The sequence below is a fragment of the Macaca fascicularis genome, chromosome 6 (genome assembly GCF_037993035.2).
Source record: "Macaca fascicularis isolate 582-1 chromosome 6, T2T-MFA8v1.1".
Lineage (NCBI taxonomy): Eukaryota > Metazoa > Chordata > Mammalia > Primates > Cercopithecidae > Macaca > Macaca fascicularis.
In genome coordinates, this window is record NC_088380.1 from 67880546 (window position 1) to 67903670 (window position 23125).

A 23125-nucleotide genomic window follows, 5' to 3' on the forward strand; every position below is an offset into this window, starting at 1 on the left:
CTTGATTTATGTTAATTATTATTAAAATGAGGCATGTATTGGGAACAAAAATTTTATAAAAAAATACTTAGGCATAAGAACTGGCATATTTATAAAATAGTTCAAATGATTTGGCTCAGTAATCATCTGAGAATCCTGTTTCTTGCCAGTAATTATCTTTGCTAGCAACTTTCCCTATGATCAATCTATATGTCACTTAGTAGAATAGAAATGTTTACTTTTGTTGTGTATAGCACATCTTGAAGTGGATAACACAGCTTTTTTTTTTTTGGAGACAGAGTCTTCTCTGTTGCCCAGGCTGGAGTATAATGGCAGGATCTTGGCTCACTGCAATCTCTCCACTTCCCGAGTTCAGGCAGTTCTCATACCTCATGCCTCATCCCTCATGCCTCATGCCTCAGCCACCCGAGTAGCTGGAATTACAGGCGTGCACCACCATGCCCAGCTAGTTTTTGTATTTTTAGTAGAGACAGAGTTTTACCATGTTGGCCAGGCTGGTCTTGAACTCCTGACCTCACCTGCCTCGGCCTCCCAAAGTGCTGGGATTACCCACTGCGCCTGGCATCACAGCTTTTTTTTTTTTGGTCCTGAGATGGAGTCTCACTGTCGCCCAGGCTGGTGGGCAGCGGCATAATCTCGGCCCACTACAACCTCCGCCTCCCAGGTTCAAGTGATTCTCCCACCTCAGCCTCCCGAGTAGCTGGGACTACAGGCATGCACCACCACTCCCGGCTAATTTTTGTATTTTTAGTAGAGACAGGATTTCTCCGTGTTGGCCAGGCTGGTCTCAAACTCCTGACCTCAGGTGATCTGCCCACCTCAGCCTCCCAAAGTGCTGGGATTATAGGAATGAGCCACCACATGGCCTCCTCATAGTTTCTTAATGTGAACTTAATGCTACTAACAACAGTAGTACCCTCTACAAAATTGTTTCCTAAGGTGATGGTTTTCCAAATAACAAAATAAACAAGTTTCCATTACACTCAGAATTCTAGAAGTAATTATATCTGGCAACCATTAAAATTTGTGCAAAGCTAATTTATTTTTTAAGCTTACCTATCATTTATGCTATGTATACATTTCTAAAACCCCTGGAGGAAATACTACATAATTGACATTCAGTGTTTTACATGACAGTGATAATCACTGAAATAAAATACTTTTTATTTCTAGATTGATGAACATAGGATATGTGTGTGTGTAAGAAAACGACCACTCAATAAAAAAGGTATGGCACTTAATGAGCTCTAATAAAAGATTGATTTTATCTTATTTGTAATGTATTTTTATAATAGCAAATCAAATTGGTTTGGAAAAATGTAAATCATTTCCTTTGATTTGTATGTAACCATTATGCAGATTTCTATGGCTAAACTTGTCAGTTTGTTATTGGTCTGAATCATTGCCATTTTGAGTCTTGCTTCACAGAAATCTTGATTTTGTTTTTACTTTGCTGTTGAAATATTTTGTCTTAGTGAGTTGCATATTTATGGGATATTATCTTTATATGTACAGAACTTCCTACATGTATCTTAATTCTTACTACTTAAAATAATTTTTGTATATGAACTCAAATGCTGTGAAAATTATTGGGCATTGATTTTCATTTATTCTTTTAGAAACACAAATGAAAGATCTTGATGTAATCACAATTCCGAGTAAAGATGTTGTGATGGTACATGAACCAAAACAAAAAGTAGATTTAACAAGATACCTAGAAAACCAAACATTTCGTTTTGATTATGCCTTTGATGACTCAGCTCCTAATGAAATGGTTTACAGGTAGGTAAATTCATTTTAAATCAGAATTTTGTTCTTACGCCATGTGGTCATCAACACCTTGAAATTTACATTAATTGTGGGATATTTCTTTTTTTTTTTTTTTTTTTGAGGCGGAGTCTTCACTCTGTCGCCCAGGCTGGAGTGCAGTGGCACCATCTCGGCTCACTGCAAGCTCCGCCTCCCAGGTTCGCGCCATTCTCCTGCCTCAGCCTCCCGAGTAGCTGGGACTACAGGCGCCCGCTACCGCGCCCGGCTAATTTTTTGTATTTTAGTAGAGACGGGGTTTCACCGTGTTAGCCAGGATGGTCTCGATCTCCTGACCTCGTGATCCGCCCGCCTCGGCCTCCCAAAGTGCAGGGATTACAGGCGTGAGCCACCGCGCCCGGCCTATTGTGGGATATTTCTTAAGAGGTGCAATATGCTGTTTTATTCTGAGTTTAAACAAAGAAAATGTAATAAATGCTGTAATGAATATTAACACTTGTTCTCTGTAATGCTCCCTGAAATCACAGTTTCCATTGCTACTTGCTAAATAGCTTATTACACATATATATACATATATAAGTATCAAACAAACCGTGTATATGGATAAGAAATTTCTGGAAAATGTTAACATAACCTCTAGTAATAGGATATGATGAGGAGAACTTTTAATTTTTACCTTTTAATCTCTGTACTAATAAAGAAACTTGAAATGTTTGTTTGAGGCATGGTCTTACTCTGTTGCCCAGACTGGAGCGCAGTGGCACGATCACAGCTCACTGCAGCCTTGACCTCCCAGGCTCAGGTGATCTTCCCATCTCAGCCTCCTAAGTAGCTGGGACCACAGGCATGCACCACCACACCCAGCTAATTTTTGTACTTTTTGTGGAGTTGAGGTTTCATATGTTGCCCAGGCTAACCTCAGACTTCTGAGCTCAAGTGATCTGCCCGCCTTCGCCTCCCAAAGTGCTGGGATTACAGGCGTGAGCCACTGTTATGCCTGGCCAAAATACCTGTTATCAGTAAATTATTAATTTATCTAAATCTGTGTTTATTATGTATCGTCACTTAAGGCGAAAAAGTTCCGTACTTGCATTTAAATTTGTCATCTTTAAGCTTGGAGATAGTTTTAGTACATGAGATTCTTATATGTTTTCTGTATTCAACTTATAAATAATTCAAATTTACCTGTATTATACATTGGTATCTCAAATTTTTATGCCAGATTTAGATTTTCATACATAAGTTTGCAAACATTTCTAATAATTACAACATCAGTTTTAGCAGTATTGTTATTTTGGTTTATCTAGGAATATAACTGTCTTTGTAATTGCTTGAATGCTATACCTGGTTGCCCTTTTTCATAAAAATGCCTAGAAAGGAGAAAATTAGAGTTAATGAGACTAAGAATTGAAGGTGTTACAAAGGAAATAGTTTTGAGACCAACTCCTTTTGTCTTCACCAAGTGTACTGGGTAGTCAGTTGTTTAAAAAAAAAAAAGGATCAAATTAAAGAACATATGAATACTACATAGAAATATTTGTGGAGAATGTATTTAAAGGGGAATCATAATTGTTAATTGTAGAATTTTTTTTAGCTTTCTGGAGTCCACTCTTCCTTTTCATTCCCTCTTTCTACTTCTGCCTCATAAAATATAAGTTTGACTTTTATAATAGTTTTTAAAAAATTATTACAAATACAGGCATGTTTCTGGGTGTATGATTTAGTTTTTATGATTTTGTTTTTACCCTGTATTTATGTTTCTTAACTTTATCAATATTTATCCTTCTCCTCTATCTCTTATACTTAACTATTACGGATTGAGGAGTTACATGTTTTTTTTGTGGGGAGGTTTGGGAGGGCGGGGTTGATCTAACTACTTAGCAGGCTCATCCCTAGTTCTTTTTGATCAGAACTTTTTCCTGCTCTTTTTGTTCTGTACTTTCTTCAGTTTTGCCTTTTACAAAACAAAGACAGCAGTTATATAAAATGTTCTGCTTGTAGATCTGTTTTCCATCTTTTTTTTTTTTTCTTTTTGAGACGGAGTTTCGCTCTTGTTGCCCAGGCTGGAGTGCAGTGGCGCGATCTCGGCTCATTGCAAGCTCCGCCTCCCCGGTTCAAGTCATTCTCCTGCCTCAGCCTCATGAGTAGCTGGGGTTACAGACTTGTGCCACCATGCTCGGCTGATTTTGTATTTTTAGTAGGGACAGGGTTTTACCATATTGGTCAGGCCGGTCTCAAACTCTTGACTTCAAGTGATCCACCCACCTCAGCCTCCCAAAGTGTTGGGATTAGAGGCATGAGCCACTACGCCTGGCCTCCATCATAACTTTTTAGTTTACTGTTCAGGAAAAAAGTACTTCTTATACCTTCCCACCTTTTAATTTTAACTCTAGCAGTGGGTTATACCAATACGTTTGAAATATAATTCAAGGCCAGGCATGGTGGCTCACGCCTGTAATCCCAGCACTTTGGGAGGCCAAGGCAGGTGGATCGCCTGAGGTCAGGAGTTTGAGACCAGCCTGGCCAACATGGTGAAACCCCATCTCTACTAAAAATACAAAAATTAGCTGGGCGTGGTGGCAGGTGCCTGTAATCCCAGCTACTCAGAGACTGAGGCAGGAGAATTGCTTGAACTCGGGAGGCGGAGGTTCCAGTGAGCTGAGATTGCGCCATTTGCACCCCAGCCTGGGGGACAAGACTGAGACTTCAAAAAAATAAAAAAAGAAATATAATTCACACCATAATATTTAGGTATCATTTTCCAAAATTGAGGCTGTCAACTTATTAATAGAATTCAATGTCCTATAAGCACAATTTATATTCTTTTTCCTTAAGTATAAATTACTTGTCTAAATTCAAGGTAGTCATCATTTTTCTATTTATTTAGATGGTCTAAAGATAATATTTTTGCAGTTTTTTTCCTCTGTTAACTTTTTAAAATTGAGATTACCACTCTTGTTTATTCTGTTTTTGTTGAAATTATAATACTTTTTGTTTTTATTGTATATGCCTTATTGTGACCATTGTTTATTATGGAAATATTGCTTGAAATTATGCTTTAAGTAGCTTTAAGTAATTTTAGCATATGATATTTAAAATTCTTAAATCAATTCTTTGATATTGTTATTTAAAATTTTTAACAAAGATTTGTTTAGAATCTTGCTGTTAAGTTTTGTTTATTAATAAAATACTTTGTATTACTCAGCATTACTTTTATTCATCAAAATATTGGTGACACATTCTGACTGATGCATTTTATTTTTAAGGTTTACTGCTAGACCACTAGTGGAAACTATATTTGAAAGAGGAATGGCTACATGCTTTGCTTATGGGCAGACTGGAAGTGGAAAAACTCATGTAAGTGATTTATTAAAGTTACATTCTGGTATGAAGCTACAGTTTCTTTTCCTTATAGCTTAATTCCGAGACCTAAATTCTTAAGAGTTATTCCTGAGTAATGTCTGTTCTTTATTTTCTTTTTAAAATATAGACTATGGGTGGTGACTTTTCAGGAAAGAACCAAGATTGTTCTAAAGGAATTTATGCATTAGCAGGTAACTGTCCTTTTTCCATATAATTTGGAATATTCTTCTTAGGTATTATTCAGGTAACTTTGAAATAAGGCTTTAAAATATTGTTCAGCAACTATAATGCTATATTGACTGTCTATTATGTCAATTATAGGTTATTAGATTGCTTGAAAAGAACTGTAAGATATATTTACAAGATTTTTTTTTTTTTTTTTGAGACGGAGTCTCGCTCTGCCACCCAGGCTGGAGTGCAGTGCCGGATCTCAGCTCACTGCAAGCTCCGCCTCCCGGGTTCACGCCATTCTCCTGCCTCAGCCTCCCGAGTAGTTGGGACTACAGGCGCCCGCCACCGCGCCCAGCTAGTTTTTTGTATTTTTTAGTAGAGACGGGGTTTCACCGTGTTAGCCAGGATGGTCTCGATCTCCTGACCTCGTGATCCGCCCGTCTCGGCCTCCCAAAGTGCTGGGATTACAGGCTTGAGCCACCGCGCCCGGCGATTTTTTTTTTTTTTTAAGAAGGAAAGAACTGTAGGCTGGGCGTGGTGGTTCACGCCTATAATCCCTGCACTTTGGGAGGCCAAGGTGGGTGGATCACTTGAGGTCAGGAGTTCGAGACCAGCCTGGCCAACATGGTGAAACCCCATCTCTACTAAAAATACGAAAAAAAAACTTAGCCAGGTGTGGTGGCAGGCACCTGTAATCCCAGCTACTCGGGAGGCTGAGACAGAAGAATCGTTTGAACCCAGGAAGCAGAGGTTGCAGTGAGCCGAGACCATGCCACTGCATTCCAGCCTGGGCAACAGAGGAAGACCCCATCTCAAAAACAAACAAACAAAAAAAACTGTAAGATTGACTTTGAGGGGGCAGAAATCTTGATTATATTTGTCAGCGTATTCTAGCACATTGTTGGAGATTAGTCTCAATTGTTGAATTTCTGAACTGTAAAAAGCTAGCTATGGTATGAGAATAACTTCATTATGACCACCTGTAATTTTATGCTATTTATAAATATAAATACTAATATATATAAATAAAAGTAGCACCCTTTTATGCAATATGAAAGAGAATAGCTTCTATTAATACTATTTTTTTGTAAAATCAATATTCACTTTATTTCTCATTTTTATTATTGATACTATTATCCTAGGTAAAGATTAACTGATTTCTCTAGAAATAGACAATTTGAGTTGCTTTTTAAAAATATTTATTGCATCTCAATTTTCTGTATATGAAATTCTTGACAGCTCGAGATGTCTTTTTAATGCTAAAGAAGCCAAACTATAAGAAGCTAGAACTTCAAGTATATGCAACCTTCTTTGAAATTTATAGTGGAAAGGTAAGTGGGAACTTTTTTAATTTTAATTTTTTTAAATATATATATATATAACATAACATTTGCCATTTTAACCATTTTTAAGTTCAGTGGCATTAAATATATTCACATTGTTGTGCAGCCTTGACCACCATAATTTATGTGTATTTAGAACTTTTATGTTAGAATTTATGAGTTTTTTTTAAAATGTCCTTTGAAACTTTTCAACTTCAATGTTGAGAATTCTTATTCTAATTATTATTTTAATCTCTGAAATAATTCTTAAACTCTGGGTGACTTATTTTTATAGAACTGATATTTTAATTGCCACAGGATCTCGCTCTGTCACCCATGCTGGAGTGCAGTGGCATGATCACAGCTCACTGTAGCTTCAATCTCGTGAGCTTCCCGCCTCAGCTTTCCTAGTAGCTGCGACTATAGGCATGCACCACCATGCCCAGCTAATTTTTTTTGTTTTTAGCAGATACAGCGTCTCACTATGTTGCCCAGGCTGGTTTTGAACTCCTGAGCTCAAGCTATCCTCCTGCCTCAGCCTCCCAAAATGCTGGGATTGCAGGCGTGAGCCACTGTGCCTAGCCTCTTTTTTACTTTAAAGCTAGTTTTCTAATTTGAATATGGTTTTTCATAGGTGTTTGACTTGCTAAATAGGAAAACAAAATTAAGAGTTCTAGAAGATGGAAAACAGCAGGTTCAAGTGGTGGGATTACAGGAACGGGAGGTCAAATGTGTTGAAGATGTACTGAAACTCATTGACATAGGCAACAGTTGCAGGTAAATTTCATTTTGATTAAGAAAGGAAACTTCAGTTTTAGAAACTTTGGGTATAGCATAACAAAACGAGGATGTTATCTGTCAATACATCTTGGAAGTAAAAATCATTGTTCATAAAAACTTGTGTTACATGTAAGTGTGAGTGACAATTATTATATTGATACTATATTACAAATATATTAGAAATATGCCAGATTAAATTGTATGAATCTGGTTCTATGTAAGTGTTACAACTCAGTGTCTTATCTGTATTTAAAAGATGAAAACTAGCTAAATTGGTGTTTGTTGCTGCTGTTGTTTTTAATGAAAATAATGTGGTTTGAACATGTTAATTGAAGTTTTTATGTATCAAGATGTCCCTAATCATATTGCAGAACATCCGGTCAAACATCTGCAAATGCACATTCATCTCGGAGCCATGCAGTGTTTCAGATTATTCTTAGAAGGAAAGGAAAACTACATGGCAAATTTTCTCTCATTGATTTGGCTGGAAATGAAAGAGGAGCGGATACTTCCAGTGCGGACAGGCAAACTAGGCTTGAAGGTGCTGAAATTAATAAAAGCCTTTTAGCACTCAAGGTAAATAAAATATATTTTATCATGAAAGGTCTTTTGCTTTTAACTGTAATTTTCTTTACTCAGTTGCAAAATAATAGTACTTATTTTACCTAATAAAAACAGAGGTTTTCGAAATTCAGATGCTTATAATTTATAATGTGATTTTATTATACCCAGAATTTTTCCTTGCACACATTCTTTATTCTTTTTAGATGGGATAAAGGATATGTGAGAGGGTAGGTCAGTTCTGGGGCAACATAGGTAGACTCCAGAGGGTCTTTATTTTTCTTGAGACTGAGTCTTGTTCTGTCGCCCAGACTGGAGTACTCTCAGTATAGTCTCAGGTGCAATCTCAGCTCACTGCAACTTCCACCTCCTGGGTTCAAGCCATTCTCCTACTTCAACCTCCCCAGCAGCTGGGATTACAGGCACGTACCACCACGCCCAGCTAATATTTGTATTTTTAGTAGATAGGGGTTTCACCATGTTGGCTAGGCTGGTCTCGAACTTCTGACGTCGTGATCTACCTTCCAAAGTGCTTGAATTACAGGCACGAGCCACTGTGCCCAGCCCAGAGGGTCTTAATCAGCCATATTTTCTAGGAGGAGGGCAATGAACCACTGAATTGAGCTAAGAAATAGTTTCTCAGAAAAATGTGGAATGGCTTTCAAAATGTTAGGCCAGGTTATTACATATTTTCCTTGAGTAGAAAAGCAAAGCTGGGAAGGCTATAATAAGACTGTGTTTTTTTCTTTTGGAGTGCCATGTTAAGAAATTAACTTTTTACAGTTATCCTACTGCCTGTCACTTTCAAACACTAGTCATAGTTTCCAGAAATATCTCTTGGAAGAATAAAGTAGGTTTTTTTGTTGTCATTTTTTATTTTCTTGAATTAGCATTTGTGGAAACATCTACACCATGCTTTAAAACTGTTGGCCAGGCGCAGTGGCTCTCACCTGTAATCCCAGGACTTTGGGAGGCTGAGGCAGGTGGATCCCCTGAGGTTAGGAGTTCGATACCAGCCTGGCCAACATGGTGAAACCCCATCTCTACTAAAAATACAAAGCTTAGCCAGGCGTGGTGGCGGGCACCTGTAATCCCAGCTACTTGGGAGCCTGGGGTAGGAGAATTGCCTGAAGCCCGGAGGCAAAGGTTGTAGTGAGCCAAGATTGCGCCACCACACTCCAGCCTGGGTGACAGAGCGAGACTTTGTCTCAAAAAAAATAAATAAATAAAACTGTTAGTAGAATTTTCACAGCTGATCAGACCTTAAATGTTGAAGTTGTAGTAAGAGACCTTTTAACATATGTTAATTAAGATTACCCTTTATAAGAAAGACTAATCTGTGAGACTTGTTTTCTTAATTTTCAGGAGTGCATCAGAGCCTTAGGTAGAAATAAACCTCATACTCCTTTCCGTGCAAGTAAACTCACTCAGGTGTTAAGAGATTCTTTCATAGGTGAAAACTCTCGTACCTGCATGGTAAGTTTATTTTTTGTTTGTTTTATTTTAATCCTGAAGGAATAACTACACAATATTTATGGAAAATGTATTAGTTAGTGACAATCATTTGAAACCTTCTATTATGAGTGATATGGTGATATTTAAGATGTGGTCCCTCCCACTCTGATAGAGAGGATTATATTGCAGTTATATAATTTCAGCATCTAGGTGTTCTCGAGGGCTGGTCTTTCTTGATTTTTTTCCTTTTTCTTTTTCTCTTTCTCTTTCTCGCTCTCTCTTTCATTTTGAGTATAGGTCACACTTTTCTTTATGGTCATATGTCTGGTAATTTGGGGTTATATCATGTGTATTATGAATGAACGTAGAGACTGGATTCTGTTATGTTCTTCTGAAGGTTATTGGTTTTTTGTTTAGCAGAAATTTAAACTTACTCCAAACTCTTATCTCCCCTGGGCAACAACTGTAATTGAAAGCTTTGTTTAGTCCTTTCAGATTTAGCTGTGTTGCCTATAGTTTGCCTTGTGTATGTCTAGGTCAGGAATCAGCTAGGGATTTGGGCAGTTTGTATATAAAAGTTTGTCCCAGAAGGGAGAGTACCACACTCTCTGTAGCACTTTCCCTTCTGGGACAAAGTTTACTTTTCCAGCTGCTATGAAGTGCACTCCCAAACTATATCCTTTAATTTCTTAACCAGAGAGACTGCAAGTTTTCAGTTAAGTTTTAGTTGCCCTGTGTGACAGCAGCAGAGCTTGCCCTCTGTTAAAAAGCTGTTTAAAAAAAAAAAGTCGGGTGGTGTGGGGATCAGTCAGTACTATTCCTTACAGGTGTTAACCTCCTCCATTTCTGCTGGATTTTGATTGTTTTCTGGTGCCTTCATAGTTTGTATTTAACTAGACTTTATCTGATTATAGATATGATAATATAATCTTGGAGTTGAGATAACATTAATAAGTCTTTATTTTTAAATAATCATGGTAAGATTAGACCTAAATGAGCTGCATGTCGGTATTATTGTCTTGATCATTTATGACATTTTCTTTACCTCTGCATTTTTTTTTTTCCTGTAGATTGCCACAATCTCTCCAGGAATGGCATCCTGTGAAAATACTCTTAATACGTTAAGATATGCAAATAGGTATGAGAGATAGTTCTCCATTTTGAAATTTGAGGGGAGTAGAGCAGTATGCAGTATAATTTAATATCTGATAGGGTGAATCTTACTACATTATTCTTTCAATTTTCAAAAAAAAATGTTTTGCATATTATTCCTTAAGATGATATGTAGAATCATTTTGTCAAATTCTAAAAATCAGTGGAAATGGGTAATTTGGGAAGGGATTAATCACTTTAGTAAAATTGGTCTTTTTATCCTAGAACAAGGTTTCCATTTCACTGTTTTATTTCCTAATATTTTACTGCATTTAAATCATGCAAATTCTTCTTATTACATTAAGACTCTGAAGTAAATCAATGTCAGGGACTAGTTTGTATTTCTTAAATTGTTTTGGTATATGGTCCAGATTATTCCTGATAATATTAAATGCTATATATGGGGAATCTAGGATTTGAGGAAGAAGTGATAGCACAGTTCTTTCTGGTGTTCCTTTTTTTTTTTTTTTATGTAATTTATTTTTTTGAGACAGAGTCTTGTTCTGTCACTCAGGCTGGAGTGCAGTGGTGTGATCTCAGCTCACTGCAACCTCCACTTCCTGGGTTCAAGCGATTTTCCTGCCTCAGTCTCCTGGGTATGTGGGACCACAGGCGTGTGCCACCATACCCGGCTAATTTTTATATTTTCAGTAGAGGCTGCGTTTCACTATGTTGGCTAGGCTGGTCTTGAACTCCTGACCTCAGGTGATCCACCCACCTCGGCCACCCAAAGTGCTAGGATTACAGCCGTGAGCCACCCCGCCTGGCCCTTTCTGGTGTTCTATGTGGGTTACATTTTTGTTATTCATATTAATAGTCTTAAAAACGTTATAAATATTATAACTGGGTTATTACAGATAGAAGGACAGAATGCATTATAGACTACTAAAGCAGTTTATTCTATATAGTCATGAAATGCCTTTGGAACTTTGAATTATAATGGGCATATTTATATATGATCCATAGATTTTTTCCCCACTTCTCTTGAGTGACTTTATTTACCACTGATCTTATTTCGAATGACTGTTTAATGTTAAATTTCTCTTCTCACATGTTAAATTTGTGATTTTAACCTAGAGACAAAATTCCTCTTTGTAATCCATTTCTAGTATAGCAGTTCTCTTAATTCTAGTATAACAGTTCTCTTAATTTTGCTGGACAGAAGTATCTGTCCTATTTCTTTGTTTTAATCACTATGGAAATGTTATTTTAAAATTTTTTATTAAAATGTAAAATACTTATGCATATAGAAAAGCACCTAAAGTATAAGTGAATAATTAAATGGATAATGGATATTTATAAAGTGAAAACTCCTGTCATTGGTTTGGGAAATAGAGCATTATTGGCCCCCCAAAAGGTTCCCCATGTGCTCCTTCCTGTTCACAAATCCTGAATAACATGCCTTATTCATTTATCTCTACCCCGATGTAACCCATGTATTAACTTCTGTGGAATACTTTACTTGTTTTTTTTGTCCTCTTTATAAAAATAATTTTACTACCTATGAATGTTATCTCTCGGTAACATAGGTAGCTGTATTTGAACATTACACAAATGGTATTATAACCCCCCAGATTTTTTTGCATCTTGTTTCTAAAGAGATTTTTTTAATGGTAGTAAACACTGTTGGACAGTATAAACCTATTGAGCTTTTGTAAAAAGGTATTAAAATATAATCACTTCTTTAAAAATGTAATAGGGCCAGGTGTGGTGGCTTATACCTTTAATCCCAGTGCTTTTGGTGGCCCAGGCGGGTGGATTGCTTGAGCCCAGAAATTCAAGACCAGCCTGGGCAACATAGCAAAACCCCATCTCTATAAAAAATACAAAAATTAGCCTGGTGTAGTGGCTTGCATCTGTAGTCCCAGGCACTTGGGGGGCTGAGGTGAGAGGATTGCTTGAACCTGGAATGTTGAATCTACAGTGAGTTGTGATCACACCACTGTACTCTAGCCTGGGCAACAGAGCAAGACCTTGTCTTAAAAAAGAAAAAAGTAATAGAACTACATTTCTAAGTATGAACTATTGTATTTTCTAAATTTAATCCCTTTTAAAGTTTGAATTATGAGCTCGTAGCTTATTGTGTTAGTTTTAATTGATCTTTGTAATTAACATTTTTGATATGTGGGATTTTTATCATTAATTTAAAATGTTTCTTATTTCAGAATAATTCTTGAGAAAGATGAGGAACAGCCTAGTGTAGTAGATTCTTGCCATGTTATAGAATTAAAACAAACAAAACCCCTCTGTTTCTTAAGATTTGAGACGACAAAAGATTGCTCCCTAATATTGTGAAAATGCTATATCTAGCTGTTCCTCTAGTTCGCTTAGGTCAAAGTAAAATGTTTTAACCTACTGTTATATCATGTAACTCACTTGCAACATGACTAACCATTTGGGACACTATATTAATCCGTTCTCACACTGCTACAAAGGAATACCTGAGACTGGGGAATTTACGAAGGTTTATTTGACTCACAGTTCAGCATGGCCACAGAGGCCTCAGGAAACTTACAGTCATGGTGGAAGGGGAAGGGGAAGCAAGGCACCTTCACAAGGTAGCAGGAAGGAGAAGCGCCAAGCAAACTTGGGAAGAGCCTCCTATAAAACCATTAGATCTTACGAGAACTCACTATCACGAGAACAGCATGGAGGAAGTTGCCCCCATGATTCAATTACCTCCACCTGGTCTCTCCCTTGACACTTGGAAATAATAATTCAAGATGAGATTTGAGTGGGGACACAGGGCCTAACCATATCAGACACATAATTTTTTCAATTTTATTTCCAAATCTCTAGGAATAAAGATTTTCAACCTTCCTTGATACTCATACCAATGTTTTATGACCTTAAGAGTCAGTATTTTTTTTAACAGCCAAAAATAATTAATTCCTCCTTTATGCTAAATCTGCCTTATTTTATTTAGGCCAATACTTTGAAGTGGTGGGTAGATGGCATTACATTAAAATTTTCATATTTTTAGGAAACTATTTCTCTCTTAACTGTTTAAACTTTTTTGTATTTAAGACATAGCTTAGTGATCGAAGTGTTATTTCTCAGGACAAAATAGGTTTAATAACTTCCTTACTACTTAATGGTACCAAAGCCTCAGGAAAGTTACTTAACCTCTCTCTGCCCTTATTTCCTCATCTTTAGAATGGACAGTTAATGACCGTGTCCATCTTAAAGGATTGTTTTTGAGGAGTAAAAGAAGTGATCTGTGTAAAATGTTTAGCACAGTACCTGAAATAATAGGAATAGTTATTCTTGTTGCTACTTTAGTGAGCAGTTCTGTCTTAAAAATTCAGTTAGACAGATGTGAAAGCAATGTTTTTTCATATCCTTATATTAGAATCATATACTTTGAAAATTTTATGTGGGAATTGTGGGATAGTTTGTAACAGTACACATTGCTGCTAAGTGATTAAGTTGACAAGTCCAGTTCATCAGATGACAATTAGAGATACTTTATTTATTTATTTAAGATGGAGTCTTGCTATGTCACCCAGGCTGGAGTACAGTGGCACAATCTCAGCTCACTGCAGCCTCTGACTCTTGGGTTCAAGCGATTCTCCTGCCTCAGCCTTCCAAGTAGCTGGGATTACAGGTGCCCGTCACCACGCCCAGCTAATTTTTTTGTATTTTTTAGTAGAGATGGAGTTTCACCATGTTGGCCAGGCTGGTCTCGAACTCCTGACCATAAGTGATCTGCCCACCTCAGCCTCTGCAAGTGCTGGGATTACAGCATAAGCCACTGCACCCAGCGAGACAATTAGAGATATTTTAGAGGGGAGTACAGGGGAAAACTTTCAGAGTGGAAGGAATGGTTGTACCAAGGGAAAAAAAATTATAGGATATGTGAAAAACAGACAGTGGCCTCTATCCTGAAGCAGAGATACTTAATCTTTGCGTAATGGAAGAGGTTAGAGTGATTAGAGTGATTAGGAGTTTTTAGTAACATTGAAGAATATGATTCTTGTAGGTAGTATAGTTTGGCTTGGGCAAGAGAGCTTTGGATAGAGGAAAAAATGTGTGGATGAAGCTAATAGTGTATCTAAATTAAAAGATTTAGATAAGAAATGGGGTGGGAGTGAAAATAATTGTTAATATTAGAAATTTAGATTTTTCAGGCCAGATGCCGTAGCTCATGCTTTTAATCCTAGTACTTTGGGGGCCAAGGCAGGAGGATCACTTGAGTCCAGGAGTTTAAGACCAGCCTGAGCAACCTAATGAGACCACATCTCTACAAAAAAATAAAAAATTAGCTGGGGGTGGTGGCACGCCACTGGTAGTCCCAGCTGAGATGGGAGGATCACTTGAGTCAAGGCTGCAGTGAGCCATGATTGAGCCACTGCAGTACAGCCTGGGTGATATGGTGAGACCTTATCTCAAAAAGAAAAAAAAAAGATATTTACATTTTTCAGCATGTGTGGTAAATAAACTTTCAAGGATAAAGGGCAGATGAATCCAATATTGAACCTTTGACAGTAGATATTACCAATAGGTCAAAGAAAGACTGTTAGTAGAGGAAATATGTTAGTTTGATTTATGTGAAGATATTGATACTTGTTTTTGACCTATAAAGAAGGGAATTTCATTTAGTTCAACCTAAGAGAAATGACAAGAAAATCAGAGAATATGATTATTATATTGAAGTGTTTAAATAACATAGGCTTTGTACTCAGGGCTAGGTTTTAACCTCAGTTATGCCACATTCTCAGTGAGTGACCTTAGAGAAGATACTTTATTTCTGAGTCATTTTTCTCATCTATAAAATCAAAGATGGTTGAAGGACTAAATAATATAATGCCTAACAATGACTAATCCTGATACCTGACATGTAGGAGGTACTTAAATATTTTATATTGATATGAAATAGAGTTGGCCCAAAGGAGACATAAGGAATTACATAGATGGGGTGAGAAAAATCATAATTTGGTTAAATGTAACTTGAAGATGTTAACAAAAGCAATTTAAATTTCATTGCTAAAGGCTGTTCTCAACCAGAGTTCTTCATCTGAATCACCAACCACTGAAAATAGAGTGAATATTTTCTCAGTTATACTAAGGACATTTCACAGCTAATACCATTCTGGATGCATAGGAAAGAAGTTAATTCATTACAAACAATGGATGCCTTAAGGCATTAGTACTTAATTCCCTTGTGTCCAGTTTGAAAAAGAGGCAAAAACGTTGAAGAGCCATGAATGCTAATAAACAAATAGTCATGGTACTGACTACATGAAGAAATTAGATTGAGTGGTCATGTAGTTAGAGGGGCATTTCAGATTTAAGTGATTTAGTTAAACTTCTAGGAAGGATTACGAGAAAAGAGGAAAATACACCAGAAAGGAAAGACCTAGGACTATAGAGCAGGGGATCGATAGAACAAAGATGTTCAAAAACCTCTTAAAATTTGTTATTTGTAAAATAATATTCTAAATACATTGTCACAACTATCAATATCCTTTTCTAAACAAAAGTGAATACTAAATGAAAATGTGCAATGTGCATTGCTGTCTTTCAAGAGCATTTTCTTTTAATTTGTTGCTGTTTTGGTGCTGCAGAGTAAAGGAGTTTGGAATTAGTCCATCAGACATTCCCTTCTCACAGGGTAGTGGCAGTCGCCCTGATCTCTCTCCTTCTTATGAATATGACGACTTTTCTCCTTCAGTTACCAGGTCTACTTCATTCTATACATAAGATGTTTATTTTTATAGTTTTTTTGAATTGTGCTTTGTATAAACATTTCATTTGCTATGTTTGTCCTGAGCCATTTTAGTTTTCATTTTCATTTCATTTGGCAGGTGGTGGTTGTACTGCATGATCTGCATTCTTATGTCTTTTATTAATTTGTTTGCTTTAAAATGTTGATTTAGAATTCAGGCTTCCTATTTCCCCCTCATATTTTTAAGGATGATGTCACTTTTGCATACTTACCATTAAAAGATAAATTGTTAAAAGATAAATTATCTTGCTTAAAATGAAGAGATTGCCTTTATGCTGTATGATCTTATGAGTTTCCTTGTCTGCAAGGAGCCTCTTGACATAGAAAGTTTACCCTCTTTTGGCTGGGCGTGGTAGGTTACACCTGTACTCCCAGAACTTGGGGAGGCAGAGGTTGGTGGATCACCTGAGGTTGAGAATTCTAGACCAACCTGGCCACTGTGGTGAAAAACAAAAAGTGTTTTTTTTTTTTAAAGTAAAGAAAGCTTACCCTCTCCCAAATGTGTAAGTTTAAATATAATGAGTAAACTCTTTTCAAATGATAAAACTTAAAACCTTATAATCTTTATACATTATAAATAAAATTATTTTACATGTAGCTATTTTAATTGAGCATGATAACTACCAGAAATCTGCATGGTTTTTTTTGTTTTGTTTCAGCAGTGATCCAGTTATTGGTCTAACTGTTATTGTTTACATTTTTCGGTTCATATAATTTAATTGCAATAACATTCACTCTGATGAACCAGTGGTAAAAAAAATTGAAAATTAAAAAAAAATTTTTAAATTGCAACTTTTTTTCTTTGAATACTGAATCTACATACTTTGTTAATTCTCATTTAGTTTGCACAATAATTATATTTGATATAATTAATATAATATGAATTATATAAAGTTATCTAAGTAGATTTCCTAAAATTAAACAACCATTTATGTGTTTCTATAGATTTCAGATAAATTTTACCTATAAAGGTGACATCATCAATCTTAGTATGTTAACTGAATTGCTTGTATATTGAATAGGTTGGTATTTTCTTGTTCCTCTGCATGAGTGTTTTTAACTTTAGATACCTCTTATATATTTATAGGGTCAAAGAATTGACTGTAGATCCAACTGCTGCTGGTGATGTTCGTCCAATAATGCACCATCCACCAAACCAGATTGATGACTTAGAGACACAGTGGGGTGTGGGGAGTTCCCCTCAGAGAGACGATCTAAAACTTCTTTGTGAACAAAATGTGAGTGACTTACTATAGTTGTAAGTGATATAATCTTAGTTCATCAGTAGCAGAACTTAACTGAAAACTATCATTTAGGGGGGGTCAGGCTGTGTGGGTGTGGTTGCTCAAGCCTGTAATCCCACCAATTTAGGAGGCTGAGTGGGAGGGCTGCTTTAGGCCAGAAGTGCAAGACCAGTCTAGACAATTTAATGAGACCTTTTGCTATAAAAAATTTAATAATCATCCAGGTGTGGTGGTATCCACCTGTAGGTCTAGCTACTAGGCAGGCTGAGGCAGGAGGATTGCTTAAGTACAGGAATTCTGGGCTGCAGTGGGCTGTTGTAGCATCACTGCACTCTAGCCTAGGTGACAGAGCGAGACCTTGTCTCTTAAAATAAATGAATAAATAAGTCAGGGGTCAGCAAACTACAGCCTGTGGGCCAGCCATCTGTTTTTACAAATAAAGTTTTATTGGAACATTCTCTTTAGGGTTGTCTAGCTGCTTTCTTACCGTAACAGCAGTAACAGAGACTGTGTGGTTCATAAACCCAACATGTATTATCTGGCCCTTTAAGGAAGTATCCAACCCCCAATCTAAACTATTCATTTTTTTCCCTCAGATTGTTGTCTGATATTATAATTTGGGAAAAAATTAAAGTAATATAGGGAAAAACAACTTTAAAAATTATACATATAATAAATATTAAAAAGCTCGAAAACAGGCTGGGCGCGGTGTCTCATACCTGTAATCCCAGCACTTTGGGAGGCTGAGGTGGGCAGATCACTTAAGGTCAGGAGTTCAAGACCAGCCTGGCCAACATGGTAAAACCTGTCTCTACTAACAATACAAAAATTAGCTAACAATAAAAAAATTAGCCAAGTGTGGTGGCTCATGCCTGTAGTAGTCCCAGCTACTCAGGACGTTGAGGGATGAGAATCGCTTGAAAGTGGGAGGCAGAGGCTGCAGTGAGCTGAGATCCCACCATTGCACTCCAGTCTGGGCGTCAAGAGTGAGACTCCATCTCAAAAAAAATTGAAAAAAGCCTAAAAACAAAAGAACTGTAGACATATGCGTCTACATTGAAAGGATGCATGCACTATATTAAAATCAAACAGCAAAATACTAACATTTGTCAAATCTGGTTGCTTTTCTATACGATTAAAATTTTTAATGATATTTTGTAATTTAATTTTTTTTGTAATTTCCCAATTACAAAAAACAATACATGCCCATTGTATAAGGATAGAAAGAGATAAAGAAGAAGACATATATAATACACTTTCACATAATTGCTTTTAATGTATTGAGAGGGTTCTTTTCTTTGTGTGAGATGTAAAGGTGTGTTTTTAAAATGCATATTCTGTATAGTTTTGTGTCATTCTATTCCCACTAAGTCTTATGGCATTTTCTCATCATGTTAAAAGTTAGCATTGATTAGTAGCTTTTACTACATGATATATATTGCTAAGCATTTTATTATCTGATCTCATTATCATAACTCAGTGTAGTAGGTACTATAATTATCCCTACTTTATAACTGATATTCTAAGGTTTAAATAATTTGACCAAGATTTTACAAGTAGTAAGTACAGAAGCCAGGATTGAAATTTAGATCTTTCTTATGCCAATGCCAAACCTTGTACCAATTAAACTGATTGCTACCTGCAATACAGTGTTCTTCGAAAACAACATTAGTTAGTTCTAATACTTTGTAGCAGATACTTAGCCCAAAATATTCTAGAGTAACAAATACATGCACTACTTTTTGTTACCATGTTCCAAATCACGATTACTAAAGCAGGGCTTAAAGCAGTGGTTCTTAACTAGGAGCAGTTTGGCCCCCAAAGCAAAATGTATGGACATTTTGGTTGTCACAACTGAGGTGATGCCGCTAGCATGTAATGGGTAGAGCCAGGAATGCTGCTGAACATGATACAGTGCACCGGAGTGTCCCCCTCACCTTATCCCCACACAATGTCAGTAGTTCCAAGACTGGGAAAACCTGGTTCAAAGTAAGAGTTTTAAACTTTGAACCTAGAAACTAAAAATGAGATCCTGGCCTCAGTCCATCATTTGTGTCCAGAATTTTTAAGAGAGACTGTAATTGCTTTTAGACTCTTTAAAGCAAACCCTGCACTGCATCTAAATATGTTACCTCCCAAAGATGTGGAAAACCAGAGCAAGATAAGTACTCCCCATAGCATATCTTTCCATTTTATTCTTGCATCTATTGGGCCTCTGTAGAGCCTGAATTTGGAGAGGTTAGTTAGGTGACCAGACTAATCCAAGAGAGTATGACATCATGAGTTTTTACAGCCTCCATGTTTGAGAGAGTGTGCATTTCTGTCACCTGTGCCACTCCCAGGGAATTATCTTCCAATGACTCAGCATTAGCCTTAGTTAAGTATTGGTGCGTGTGTATATATTATTATTGCTATATTGTCTTAACAAAGTAGATTAAAATGGAACAGCATCTAAGACATGCTCTAGAGATCGGAGAAGTTGTTTTTTTGTTTTGTTTTGTTTTTGAGATGGAATCTTGCTCTGTTGCCCAGACTAGAGTGTGGTGGCACGATCTCAGGTCACTGCAACCTCCGCCTCCCGGGTTCAAGTGATTCTCCTGCCTCAGCCTCCCAAATAGCTGGGATTACAGGCACACATCACCATGCCCAGCTAATATTTTATATTTTTAGTAGAGACGGGGTTTCACCATGATGGTCAAGCTGGTTTTGAACTCCTGACCTCAAGTGATCCACCTGCCTCAGCCTTCCAAAGTGCTAGGATTACAGGAGTGAGCCACCATGCCCAGCCAAAGTTGTATTTTTTTTTAATTATCATCTGAACCTGACCTGGGATCAGAGAAGCTCTGACTTGCTGTAGGACAAAAATATGAATATATTGTATTTGGTTGTACCCCAGTTATACATGGAGGATTGGTTCCAGGACTGCCTGAATATACCCAAATTGCACATACTCAAGTCCCACAGTTGGCGCCATGGAACTTGCAAACGTGAAAACTTGGGCCTCTGAATACGAAGGATTCACATCTCTCAAATACTGTATTTTCAGTCTGCGTTGGTTGAAAACCAGATATAAGTGGATGAGTACTGTTCCAATATGTATTGTTTTAGAGTCAACTATATATGTTTTTTGTTGTTGATGAAGTAAAATTGTGAATTGTCCATCGAAATTTCTATAAAAACTGGTAAATATATTCTATAGTATATTTAAGAAATTAATGTTAGTTAAGAGTTAAGTCCTCTGCCTGGTGCGGTGGCTCACGCCTGTAATCCCAGCACTTTGGGAGGCCGAGACGGGCGGATCACGAGGTCAGGAGATCGAGACCATCCTGGCTAACACGGTGAAACCCTGTCTCTACTAAAAATACAAAAAATTAGCTGGGTGCGGTGGCGGGCGCCTGTAGTTCCAGCTGCACGGGAGGCTGAGGCAGGAGAATGGCGTGAACCCGGGAGGCGGAGCTTGCAGTGAGCCGAGATTGCGCCACTGCACTCCAGCCTGGGCGACAAAGCGAGACTTCGTCTCAAAAAAAAAAAAAAAAAAAAAGGAGTTAAGTCCTTTACAACACTAATTTAATAGTCCTGAAAGACATTTTCTTTTCATCATCTAAAGATACTATCTTCATATCTCTTTTAAAAAAAGAAACAAGATAAACATGTAAATTAAATTGTTAGTGAAAAGTAAACAATACTGAGGAAATATTTCATACATTTACAGCCTACAATAACTGTATTTTTGAAAAGTTGGGCTATTCCAAAAGAGTACTCTTTCAGGGTAGTTTGGCAATAAAGCTTGGGCTAAGTGAAAAATATTCCCTACTCATCTAAGTTTGAGTTGTCTTATTGAGAGTTGCATATTTTTACCTAAAGAAAGAAATTGTGGCTTTGCCTTTTATATATATTTTGCTAGCCTTTACCATTTAAGCCTCTTCAATTTCTAAATGACATTTTCATAAATAAAAAAACTACTTTTATAACATTTAAAATACACACTATATCATAGTTTCTTAACTATGTTTATTTTAAGGAAGAAGAAGTTTCTCCACAACTGTTTACTTTCCACGAAGCTGTCTCACAAATGGTAGAAATGGAAGAACAAGTTGTAGAAGATCACAGGGCAGTGTTCCAGGTAAAATAAGACAGGGCCTTCCATGAAAATGTTTACTGAGATAAATTAAGAATTTTTCATAGTTCCATAAATGTCACACTATTCTTTCAAAAATACTTGTTTATATGTATATGTATATTTGTAGGGCATATGACATGGCAAATTTTTAATACAGTGAATGATGGCTACAAATAACATTTCTTTGCACCATGCTGAAACGTTCTGCTTTATTTACCTCCCATCCCTCTTACTGGTTTTTGTCGTTTGTCCATTTTTAGGGAAGAGTGTCACTTCTGCCCACCAGTACTTCCTTCTAAATATTAGGCCAATGTATTCGATAGCAGTTAAGAAAAACTCTTTTAAAAGGTTTTGGAGCAGTTGAGGAAGTATCAGTTGTTGCAGAAAAGGTAGACTACTTCAGGAGATGGAGAGTTACCGCTCTGAGCGGTCAGTGGCAAGTTGAGGGAAGGATGTTATGTCACCACCTGTAGCAGTAACTCCTTAGGCATTCATCCCATTATGCATTCAACCTGTTAAAAGTATTTACTATGTGATACTCTACTCCCCTTTTTTTAAACAAGAAAATGTCCTATCATGGTGATATTTGAGGGAGTGAACATATCATTTGGACATCTTGATGAAGACTATACAATTGACTTGCCTTAACTGCCGCCCCCACCTTCCTATAATACTATGAACACTTCTTGAGAAAAAATACCAGCAACTGTCTCCCTTATTGACCTGTATTCCTTCTTTGATGTTGAAGAAATCTTTGTCATTAAACAAAGGAACTTCAGCTGTAGGCCATTCAAGAACCTGGAAAAAGGGCTCAAAATGACAGAGAATACTTTATGTCAGATTAGGATACATGTTCATTAAAACTATTAGAGTTTGGCCAGGCACAGTGGCTCATGCCTGTAATACCAGCACTGTGGGAGGCTGAGGAGGGTGGATCACTTGAGCCCAGGAATTCAAGACTAGCCTGGGCAGCAACATGGTGAAACCCTGTCTCTACAAAAAATACAAAAATTAGCTGGGTGTGGTATAGCGTGCCTGTAGTCCCAGCTACTCGGGAGGCTAAGGTAGAATTCCTTGAGCATGGGAGGTAGAGGTTGCAGTGAGCTGAGATCACACCACTGCACTCCAGCCTGGGCAACAGAGTGAGAAAAAAAAACAAAAATTCTGGAGTTTTAGTCAAACTCTTTTTTTTTTTTTTTTGAGACGGAGTCTCGCTCTGTCGCCCAGGCTGGAGTGCAGTGGCCGGATCTCAGCTCACTGCAAGCTCCGCCTCCCAGGTTCACGCCATTCTCCGGCCTCAGCCTCCCGAGTAGCTGGGACTACAGGCGCCCGCCACCTCGCCCGGCTAGTTTTTTTTTGTATTTCTTAATAGAGACGGGGTTTCACCGTGTTAGCCAGGATGGTTTCGATCTCCTGACCTCGTGATCCGCCCGTCTCGGCCTCCCAAAGTGCTGGGATTACA

At 37.3% G+C, this 23125-nt stretch overlaps 1 protein-coding gene across 8 annotated transcripts in view; it reads left to right on the forward strand.

The window, feature by feature from the left end:
* Window positions 1-23125, forward strand: part of KIF2A (kinesin family member 2A) — an 82055-nt gene that overhangs the window by 51885 nt on the left and 7045 nt on the right. For 4 of the 8 annotated variants that reach the window (XM_045393754.3, XM_073993501.1, XM_005556977.5 and 1 more), the window contains exons 8-19: window positions 1174-1228; window positions 1620-1782; window positions 5034-5124; window positions 5258-5321; window positions 6541-6632; window positions 7258-7400; window positions 7775-7979; window positions 9330-9440; window positions 10490-10557; window positions 16139-16252; window positions 17387-17537; window positions 21565-21666. In XM_045393754.3, the coding sequence (XP_045249689.1) occupies window positions 1174-1228; window positions 1620-1782; window positions 5034-5124; window positions 5258-5321; window positions 6541-6632; window positions 7258-7400; window positions 7775-7979; window positions 9330-9440; window positions 10490-10557; window positions 16139-16252; window positions 17387-17537; window positions 21565-21666 (1359 nt within the window). Of the gene's footprint in view, window positions 1-1173; window positions 1229-1619; window positions 1783-5033; window positions 5125-5257; window positions 5322-6540; window positions 6633-7257; window positions 7401-7774; window positions 7980-9329; window positions 9441-10489; window positions 10558-16138; window positions 16253-17386; window positions 17538-20439; window positions 20711-21564; window positions 21667-23125 lie in introns of those variants that run through there. The other 4 variants (XM_005556979.5, XM_005556980.5, XM_065546303.2 and 1 more) reach the window with 3 other exon arrangements.